Genomic DNA, 9402 nt, shown 5'->3' with positions numbered 1-9402 from the left:
GTAATCCTGCCGGGAGAGCCTCAGCCTCCGCTCAGCCTAAGCCTTTCCGCCCTCCCCGTGTGCCGCACGTGGGGCTGCCGGGGGGCTGCCCTGCCCCGCGCGCGTCCCTCCCGCCTCCCCGCTGTGCCCGGACCCACACGCGGACGACGCTGCACGTGCCCCACGAGCTCCTTTATTGTCGGGGTGGCGAGGACGGGGCGGCCCCGCGCCGGGCCTGCCCGACTCCGGGCGCCCCGCAGCGGGGAGGGGGGGGGAGGAGGAGGAGGAGGAAGACGGTGCCGGCCCCCCGCGGCGTGGGGCGACGGGGCCAGCCTCCCCCCGCCGTGGGGCATATGGCTTCTCTCCTTCAGTGCTACTGCAAGCAGGGGCCGGTGACGGGGAAGGACGTGCTGGGGGGCCGGGCAGCTGGCGCGGAGGGGTCCCGGCGCCGTGGGGCGGCCGAGGTGGGTGCCACCCCCCCAGCCGCTCCGCGCAGAGCCGGGGCGGCCGCCCTAGCCCTCCTCCTCGGGGACGGCGGCGGTGGCGGGGCCCCGGCTCTTCTCCTCCGCCTTGGCCTCGGCGTCGCCGGCGGGCGGCAGCAGGGCCGGGCTGGGGCTGGAGTGCCGCTGCTTGCGCATGAACGGGAACACGCTGCGGAGGCGGAGGAGCGGTCAGCGCCGCCGCGGCCCGGCGCCCCCCGCGTGCCCCTTCGCTCACCGCTTCTTGGTCTCGGGGGGGATGACGGCCTCGGCCAGGAGGTTCCTGTAGAGCTCGGACTTGAGGAAGCGCGGGTAGGAGTCCTGGGCGAGCAGAGTGTCAGGCCGCGGCGCCCGGTGCCGCCGCCGCCGCCGCCCCGGCCCGTGCCCACCTTCTGCATCAGCATGTAGATGTGCATCTGGGCGTCGTCCATCACGTAGCGGTGGGGCGTCTTGATGCCCTCCAGCGTCCGCTCCATGGTCTTGCTGTCGATGTTGACCCAGCGCGTGGCTCCGGGGGCCAGGAACTGCCTGGGGACGGGGACGTGGCGCCGAGGGCGGCCGTGCCGAGGGTGGCCGCGCCGCCGCCGCCGCCCCCCAACGCCACCCCCGCCGGCGCTCACTGGTAGATGGCGGCGACGGCGGCGGCGACGCGGGACTGCTCGCCGTAGCGCAGCTCCTCGCACGCCTCCCAGAAGCTCAGGTTCTCGGCTGGGGAGGGAGAAGGGGGGGTGGGGGGCTCGGACGGGGCCGGCGGCCCCCAACCCGCCGCGGCGGCCGCCGCCGGGGCGCCTCACCGCTGAACTCCTTCTGCAGGAAGTCGAGGAGCTGCGCGCGGCCCAGCGGGTCGGCGAGGAGCTCGCCGAAGCCGAAGGCCCAGCGCTCCACCCGCAGCTTGGTGGGGGCGGCCGCCCTGCGGGCGAGAGCGGCGGCTCAGAGCGGGCGCCGCCGCTGCCGCCGCCATCCCGCCGCCGCCGCCGCCGCGGGCCCTTACGTGGCGGCGTTCATGGCCCAGTACGTGGCGTCGTCCGTGATCCAGGGGTTGCTGGGCAGGCAGCCGGACATGATGGGGTCGTGCGGCGCGTACTGCTCGCTGAACTTGAGGTACCTGCGGCGAGAGGCCGGCGCTCGCCCCCCGCCCCCGCCGCTGCGCGCCGGCCCCCGCGCCAGCCCCCGCCGCCGGCCGCAGCTCACCCCTCGAGGCACAGGGACGACTTCACCCTCGTCCTGGCCATGGCTTTCCTGCAGCACTCGACCTGGGGCCGGCGGCGGGCGTCAGCGGGGCCGCCGCCGCCGCCGCCGCCGCCCGCCCCGGCGCCGCCGCTCACCTCCCGCTTGTAGTAATCCATGTTCTTGGCGGACGACGGCGGCCGCGGAGAAGAGACGAGGAAAACGCGGCGGTCAGTAAGGAGGGACCCGGCGCGGGGCCCGCGCCCGCCCCGCCGGCCCCCGGCGCCGCTCACCAGCTGCACCCGGCTCGTGCGGCCGTTGCGGCGCTCCGGGCCCTGCTCCAGCACGTCGGCGGCTCCCGGCTGCAAGGAGAGCGAAGCGCCGCAGGGCTGGCCGCCCCCGGCCCCGGCCCCGGCCCCGTTCCCGGCTCCCCCCCCCAAGCCCCTCGCTCCTCCCGGGCTGCCGTGCTGGGCGCACGGCGCCGGCAGCCCCCCGCCGTCCTCACCGGGGGCCGGTTCACGAGCCAGTACGCCTGCTCCTGGCAGTCGATGACGATGCGGTCGCCCTTCCGCCGCTGCTTGGCCGCCCTGTCGGTGCAAGGGCGGCGCGTGGGCGCTGGCACCCTGGCGGTCCCTTCCCCGCCGCCACCGCCGCCGCCCTCCCTCCCGCGCGCCTTCCCCGCTCACCGGAGCTGCTCCCGGGCCTGCATGACCACGAAGTCCCATGTGTGGTTGATCCTCTTGTGCAGGAGGTTGTAGCTGTCCTGGCGGAGCGGCGGCAGCGGCGTTGCCCGGGCCGGGCGCAGCTCCGTGCCCCCTGCCTCGGCGCGCGGCCGCCCAGCGCGGCAGCCCCCTGCATGAGCCGAGACCCCCCCCCCGCCCCCGGCTCGTTACACGCTGGGGCTGGCGCCAGCTCCCACCTTCTCGTGCTCGATCAGGTCGCCCTGTTTGCGGATGTTCTTCTTGGCCAGGTAAATGGCTGGAAGAGCGGCGGCACCGTCCCAGCCGGGGTGCCGGGGCCGGCACCCAGCCCGCCGCGCTCCCGGCCGGGGCGCTACGTACCGTAGTCCAGCTCCGTGGCCGGCCATTTGGTGCTGGTCCAGAAGTAGGGGGTCTGCGGGGGCAGAGACAGTGCAGGCTGAGCCCTCGGGGGGGGGAGTGTTTGGCGGTGGCCCGCGGGCGCAGCGCCACGGCCACCCGCCGCATCCCCCCCGGCACGCACCTGGAAGCGGTACGGCGACTCGTCAGCCCGGAGCACGAGGCTGCGGGGGTCTTTGAGGGGGTAGATGTACCCATGCTTCACGATGAGGTTCCCGAGGTGCAGCGACTCTGTGGCGTGGGAGCAGGGGGCTGGGGAGCGCCCAGGCACCGACCCCCCCACCCCCGCCACCGAGCCGGCGGCGTCGGCCGCAGCCCGCTCCCGCAGCCGCCGCGCGCTCACCCTCCTCGGAGATGCCATACTTCTGGATGAGCCACTCCACGATGTCGTTCCCTGGGGACCGAGGGCGGCGTCGGCGACGAGGGACGGGGTCCCCCAGCCACGCCGGGCGCAGGGAAGCTCCCGGGCCAAGACGGGCAGGTGGGGGACGTGCCGGGGACATGCTCTGCTGCCAGCCCGCGCCAGCCCGCCCCGCGCAGCCAATGCATAATTGATCCCAGCTGCATTTCTGCGGGCACGCGAGGGCGGCGAGGCGAGCGGCTCGGGGCCAGAGGCGCTGGAGGGCTGCTGGGTCCTGGGTGCAGCGCGCTCACCCGCGCCGCAGAGCTGGGCATCTGCGGGCCCAGTGCCGGGTGAGCGGGGCCCGCGGCGGCGGGGACCCACCTGTCATGGCATGCGGGATGACGGTGATGAGCAAGCGCTGGTTCCTCATCTTGATGCCCATGTCCGGGTCCTGCATGCTGACGATCATCCGCTCCATCTGCCGGGCACAGTGGCACTCAGCGTGGGGCTTGGAGGGGCCCGTGTGTGGGGCAGGGGCTCAGTGCGGGGCTTGGAGGGGCCCGTGTGTTGGGCAGGGGCCGAGACGGGGAGGTGGGGGACGTGCCAGGGACGTGCTCTGCTGCCAGCCCGCCCCGTGCAGCCAGTGCATAATTGATCCCAGCTGCATTTCTGTGGGCACATGAGGGGCCCGTGTGTGGGGCTGGCACCCCACGGTGGCACGCGGGGCACCCTGTGCCTGGAGCCTGGGAGCACCTGCACCCCACGGGCAGAGCAGCGTGCGATGGCGTGGTGTGGGGCACCCGGCCTCTGTGGGCTGCTGGGGCAGGGAGTCCCTTTTTTGGGGGGGAGCCACCTCCCCTGGCAGCGCAGTAGCCCAAGGGGCAGCAGCGTGGCCTGGTGCCCACTGCCCGTGGCACCCATGTGGCTCCAGCACCCATGGTGCCGGTGCCCCAGGGTGCCCGGTGCAGTGCTGGCACCTGTTCCCTTGCGGTGCCCAGCGTGGTGCCCGGTGCGGTGCCAAGCGTGGTGCCTGACGTGGTGCTGGTGCGCTGCCCGGTGCGGCGTCTGGTGCAGAGCCCAGCACGGTGCTGGCGCCTGTCCCCCACGGTGCCCGGTATGGTGCCCGGGGCAGTGCTGGCGCCCGTCCCCCCACGGTGCCCGGCACGGTGCCCGGTGCGGTGCCCAGCACGGCGCCCGGGGCAGTGCTGGCGCCCGTTGCCCCGCGGTGCCTGGCGCGGTGCCTGGTGCGGTGCCCGGTGCGGATCCCAACGCCGTGCTGGCGCCCGTCCCCCCCATCAGTGCCCGGCGCGATGCCCGGCGCGGTGCCCGGTGCGGTGCTGGTGCCCGTGCCCCCACGGTGCCCGGCGCGGTGCCCGGTGCGGTGCTGGCGCCCGAGCCCCCGCGGCGCCGCTCACCTTGCGCAGACAGGGCATCTGGAGGCGGGGGTGCCCGCCGCGGGGGCCGCCGCCGCCGCCGGTCATGGCTGGAGCGCGCCCCGCGCCGCCCGCGGCCGCGGCTGCCCCCACGCCCTTGCCCCGCCCCCTCCGCCTTTGCCCCGCCCCCCACGCCCTTGCCCCGCCCCCCACGCCCTTGCCCCGCCCCCTCCGCCCTTGCCCCGCCCCCTCCGCCGCGCTCCCCCTCGCGGCTGCCGCCGCCCGCACCGGGCAGGCACCGCGCCCCCTCCCCCCCCCCTACCCCCGGCGGTGCCGAGCTGCGCTGCCGAGGCCGCCCGCGGCCCCCGGCGGGCCGGGCCCCTGTGCCGGGCCGTGACGCCCTACGGGGCCAGCCCCATGGCTGGGGTCACCAGCACCCACGTGGGGCCAGCCCCCTGCACTGCAGCCATGGGCACCCACGTGGGGCCAGCCCCCTGCACTGCACCCACGTGGGGCCAGCCCCCTGCACTGCAGCCATGGGCACCCACGTGGGGCCAGCCGCCTACACTGCAGCCATGTGGGGCTATTCCCTCCTGCACTGCACCCGCATGGGGCCAGCCGCCTGCTCTGCACTCATATGGGTGGAGCCCCCTACCCTGCGCCCATGGGCACCCAGCCGAAGCTGGGAGGGCTGTCTAAGGCAGAGAGGAGGCCTCTGCCAGGCGCGGGTGCTCAAGGCCACGGCTCGTGAGCACCCTGCCGAGCAGGCCAGGACTCCCCGCAGGTGGCACCCTGGGAGGCAGCCAGGGTCCCACCTGGACCCCACAGTGTGGGCACCGCGGCCCGGGCCGGCGCTGCCCAGCCATCCGGCAGCACGGAGCAGAGCCAGGAGCCGCTCCTCCAGGGTGCAGGGACACAGTGGCGATGGAGGCCAGCACCCTGTCCTGCTGGCACTGAGCACCCAGGACGGGCCCAGCTCTCCTTCCTCGGGTGTTGGCCGAGGGCACCCAGGGGTCCTGGCTGCCGCCGAGGGCTGCAGGGTGTGGGAAGAAGGGTGGCTGGTTGAACGGCCGTGCACCGGGTGCAGGCAGGGCACAGCAGGATGAAGGCAGGAAGCTGCAGGGTGCGGGTGGACTGCAGGCAGGTGTGAGCAGGGTGCAGCAGAGTCGGGGCAGGGTGCGGGCAGGGCGCTGCGCCGGGCCCGCACGGCGGATGAGCTCACTGCAGTCTCGCCGCCCAGGAGCGGCGGGGCTGGAGCCGCCGAGGGGCGGGGGCGGGCGGGGGCGGGCAGCGGAGCCGCCGCGTCTGCGGGCAGCAGCCGCCGCCGCCGCCCCGCCCGGGCCGCGCCGCGCCGCGCCGCGCCGCGCCGGGGAGCGGCACCGGGCAGCGGCGCCGGGCAGCGCAGCGGCGAGCAGCGCGGCGGGCAGCGCGGCGGCGCCATGCTCGGCCTGGACGTGTGCGAGGCCGGCGGGCAGCTCCTGGAGCTGCTCTGGCTAGCGCTGTGCTACCGAGGTGAGCGGGGCGCCGGGCACCGGGCCGGGCGTCGCCGGGAGCCGCGGGCCGAGCAGCGGCCCGGGCGCGGGGCGCCCTGCGCACAGCCGCCGCGGTGCCCGCGGCCAGCGGCGCCCCGGCCGCGGTGCCGGGCGGCCCGCGGGCGAGCGGCGCCCCGGCGCGGGGTGCGCCCTGAAGCGGCCCGCAAGCGGCCGCCGACACGGCCAGGGCCGCCCGGCCGCCCCCGAAGCGCGGTGGCACCGGGCCGGCGCCCCCCGGCGTCGCCCCCGGCCGCCGCCAGCTGCCGGGGCCTCTGCTCCGCGCCGCGGGCCTGCCGGGCGCCGCTGCCCCCCCCCCCGGCGGCCCGGGCTCCGCGGGGGGCATGGCCCGGCGGGGAGGGGTGGGGGGCGGCACGGCGGGGGGCCGCCCCGCCTGCTCGGGGTGCCCCGGGCCCGGCCGCCCCGCCTGCTCGGGGTGCCCCGGGCCCGGCCACCCCGCGCCGGAGCAGGTGGCTGCGTGCGCCCGGGCGGCGGGGCCGCGGGGGCTGCCACTGCCTGTCCCCCGCAGACATCATGGCGGACAAGGAGGGGGTGACGCTGTCGCTGGAGGAGGAGGAGGAGGATGCCGACGTGGCCCTGGCATACAGGACGCCGGCGAAAAAGAGCCTGCAGGAGATCCAGCAGCTGGACCCGGGCGACGAGAGCCTGAGGAAGTACAAGCAGGCGCTGCTGGGGGCCATTCCGGTGGCCGTGGGTAAGGCCGGCTGCTGCCCACCGGCGCCCGGGCGAGCGCGGGTGATGATGCTCTCGCACCGGGAGCTCGGGCCTCGCCAGCACCCCGCGGGGCATCCCCGGCCCGGCGGGGGGCTGCGGCCCGCCTGGGAGCACCCGCGGGTGCCGCCCGTGTCCCTCCTCTGCCTCGCAGCGTGGAGACACTGGCATCCCCCCCCCCCCGCCCCGCCGCCGCCGACGTGGGTAATGGCTGCCCGGGGACCCCGGTTGCCTTGGTTACGGGATCGCTGCACGGTTTCCATAGGAACGGATACGGAGGGACCCGGGAAATTCATTGGGATGACAGCAATGGAGTGAACGGCTGCGGGGGGAGGGGGTGGTGGTGGTTCTCGTGCCCGGGGCGGCATGGCCGCTGGTGTCCCGCGGGGCGGCACAGCGCCCGCGGCAGCCGCCCTGGGCTCGCGCTGGTGGGTGGCGGAGCAGTGAGGTTGCTGCCCTCGGTGGCTGCGTGGCCCTGGCCAGGCAGAGGTGCTCCGTGAGCCCAGCACCCCGGCGTGCCGGTGGGTGGGGTGTTAGCAAACTGGTGGGGTGCAACTGGGCCAGGGAAGTGCAAGTGGGCTGGCGCGGTGTCTGCGGGCCGGTGGAGTGCAATGGGGTCTGCAGGGTGCAAGCAGGCTGGTGGGGTGCAGTCGGGTGGTGGGGTGCAAGCGGACCGGCGGGTTGAACGTGAGCCGCCAGGGTGCACGCGAGGGTCCGTCGCTGGTGCCTGGGGTGGATGGCTGACGTATGGCTGGTGCGTGAGTGCCCGCCTCAAGGGATGGCTCTGCTTCCACGTGCCTTCTCCCCGTCCCTAAGGCTCAGCCCCTTGGACCTCTCCAAACCCATGGAGAATCACACCACAGACTCCCTTGGCTGGTCCCTTTTAAACATGCTCTTACCCCAAAGGATTTGGTGCCAAGGTTTGGGCTGGCCTGAGATGCCTCTGCGCTGCTGTGATGGCCGGCGCGGGGCAGCTGCGGCCGAGAGCGTGGACGTGGTGGCCCACCTCGAACTGGCACGTTTCCTCCACGCTGCAGCCGTGCCTCCTCTCGGCCGCCCCAGGGGCAGCCCTCACTCCCTGGGCAGCCGCCCGCCTCGCGGGCCCGGGCAGCGGGAGCCCTGCCTCGGCCGCCCTCCGCTCGCCGGCTCCTCCCTCCGCTGCAGCAGCGCGTGCCGTTGCAGGGACGTCTGGGTGACGTTCAGCCCCGGCGCGTGGAGTTGATGGCTCTGCCTGCGGGCCGCGGGGTGCAGGCACAGGTGGGTAAGACCTGTGCCCTCCTCCTGCTTGCACCTAGATGCCCGTGTGCCCAACGTGCAGGTGATGAGGCTCACCTTGGTGTGCGAGCAGGCGCCAGGGCCCATGATCATGGACCTGACAGGTGAGCGGTGGGGAGAGCACCCGGGGGTGCCCGTTGCTGGTTTATAGCAGCTGGGGAGGAGGATGGAGGGACACTGGGCTAACAGGTCCCTTGTCCCCACACAGGTGACCTGGAGGCGCTGCGGAGCCGGTCCTTCGTGCTGAAGGAGGGGGTGGACTACAGGGTGAAGGTGTCCTTCAAGGTGAGGCAGGCACCCGCTGCCCTGCGCCTGCTGGCTGCACTGGGCCCAGCTCTGCTCCCCCAGCACCCTGGTGTCCCTGGCGCCTCGGGGTCCCTGATGCTCGGTGATGCCTGCCACCCCCATGGGCCCTGCCACCCCAGAGTCCCTGTCCCTCTGGGGTCTCTGCTGTCCTGGGGTCCCTGTCATCCTGGGGGGGTCTTGGCCACCCTTTCGGTCCCTGCCATCCCTAGCATTGATGCCACCCCAAAGTGCCTGTCATCCCCTGGTCCCTGCCACCCGGAGGTCCCTGCCACCTCGAGGTCCATGCCATCTCATGGCCCCTGCCACCCAGAGGTCCCTGCCTTCCTCTGGTGTCCCTGCCACCCCGGGGGCTCCTGGCACCGCCGTCCCCCTGCCCAGTGCCCGCCGCTCAGGGCGCCACGGTGCCCGCCACGCGCCCACCCTCCCCGCCGCAGGTCAACAGGGAGATCGTCTGTGGCCTGAAGTGCCTGCACGTCACGTACCGCCGGGGCCGGCCGGGTGAGTGGGGGTGCGCGGGGCGGAGCGGGGGCTGGGGGGGGCCCGCGCCGCCGCCGGGGCGCCCCGCTCACCCGCCGTCCCTCGCCCAGTGGACCGCGACGTCTTCATGGTGGGCAGCTACGCGCCGCGGGCCCAGGAGTACGAGGTGGTGACGCCGGGCGAGGAGGCGCCGCGGGGCCGCCTGGCGCGCGGCGCCTACCGCGTCCGCTCGCTGGTCACGGACGACGACAGGACGCAGCACCTCTGCTGGGAGTGGGGCCTGCGCATCGAGAGGGACTGGGAGGGCTGAGCGCCGCCGGGGCCGCCCGCCGCCCCGCGCTCTGCAACCAAAGTTATTTTTAACCGCTCTCGGTTTTATTTATTTATCTATCTATTTATTTATTGATTTATTTTCCCCCCCCACCCGTTTCCTTTCTTTGTAAAAACGCGGCTGCCCGCGCCGGGCAGGCGGCGCCGCCCGCTCGCCCGGCGCCATTAAACCGTGCAGACTCGGCTGGTGCTGGTGTGTCCGCGCGCGCGCGTGCACGCACGCACACGCGCCCCGGCGCCGCTGGAGCGCGGCCACCTGCGCCCGCCGCCCCTTATCTGCGGGGCCGGCAGCCAGTAGCGGAGGGCCACGAGCCC

At 75.0% G+C, this 9402-nt stretch overlaps 2 protein-coding genes across 2 annotated transcripts; one reads left to right on the top strand and one right to left on the bottom strand.

Annotated features, from left to right (window-relative positions):
* Positions 1-398: 398 nt before the first annotated feature.
* Positions 399-4567, bottom strand: RGS11 (regulator of G protein signaling 11). The gene is made up of 17 exons (XM_062587944.1): positions 4481-4567; positions 3447-3543; positions 3066-3116; positions 2847-2953; positions 2687-2738; positions 2545-2603; positions 2312-2388; positions 2131-2212; positions 1919-1987; positions 1784-1807; positions 1650-1711; positions 1450-1563; positions 1253-1368; positions 1079-1166; positions 848-986; positions 697-779; positions 399-630 (listed from the first exon to the last, which is right to left on the bottom strand). Exons 1-17 carry the CDS (start codon positions 4544-4546, stop codon positions 492-494), a joined length of 1425 nt encoding a protein of 474 aa, XP_062443928.1. The 5' UTR covers positions 4547-4567; the 3' UTR covers positions 399-491.
* A 1253-nt stretch (positions 4568-5820) lies between these two features.
* On the top strand, positions 5821-9271 carry ARHGDIG (Rho GDP dissociation inhibitor gamma). Its single transcript, XM_062588352.1, has 6 exons — positions 5821-5950; positions 6497-6682; positions 7995-8078; positions 8183-8259; positions 8715-8778; positions 8868-9271. Exons 1-6 carry the CDS (start codon positions 5878-5880, stop codon positions 9065-9067), a joined length of 684 nt encoding a protein of 227 aa, XP_062444336.1. The 5' UTR covers positions 5821-5877; the 3' UTR covers positions 9068-9271.
* The last annotated feature ends 131 nt before the right edge of the window (positions 9272-9402 follow it).

Source organism: Rhea pennata, chromosome 15 (assembly GCF_028389875.1).
Source record: "Rhea pennata isolate bPtePen1 chromosome 15, bPtePen1.pri, whole genome shotgun sequence".
In the NCBI taxonomy this organism is placed as follows: Eukaryota; Metazoa; Chordata; class Aves; order Rheiformes; family Rheidae; genus Rhea; species Rhea pennata.
This window is presented reverse-complemented; position numbering and strand designations above follow the sequence as displayed.

Coding starts and splice junctions, on each gene's coding strand:
- RGS11 (XM_062587944.1), bottom strand. CDS start 4,546: ATGACCGGCGGCGGCGGCGGCCCCCGCGGCGGGCACCCCCGCCTCCAG. Junction 3,117..3,446: donor CATCCCGCATGCCATGACAG/GTGGGTCCCCGC, acceptor CTCGGTCCCCAG/GGAACGACATCGTGGAGTGG. Junction 1,564..1,649: donor TCGTCCCTGTGCCTCGAGGG/GTGAGCTGCGGC, acceptor CTCTCGCCGCAG/GTACCTCAAGTTCAGCGAGC.
- ARHGDIG (XM_062588352.1), top strand. CDS start 5,878: ATGCTCGGCCTGGACGTGTGCGAGGCCGGCGGGCAGCTCCTGGAGCTG. Junction 8,079..8,182: donor CATGATCATGGACCTGACAG/GTGAGCGGTGGG, acceptor GTCCCCACACAG/GTGACCTGGAGGCGCTGCGG. Junction 8,779..8,867: donor GTACCGCCGGGGCCGGCCGG/GTGAGTGGGGGT, acceptor TCCCTCGCCCAG/TGGACCGCGACGTCTTCATG.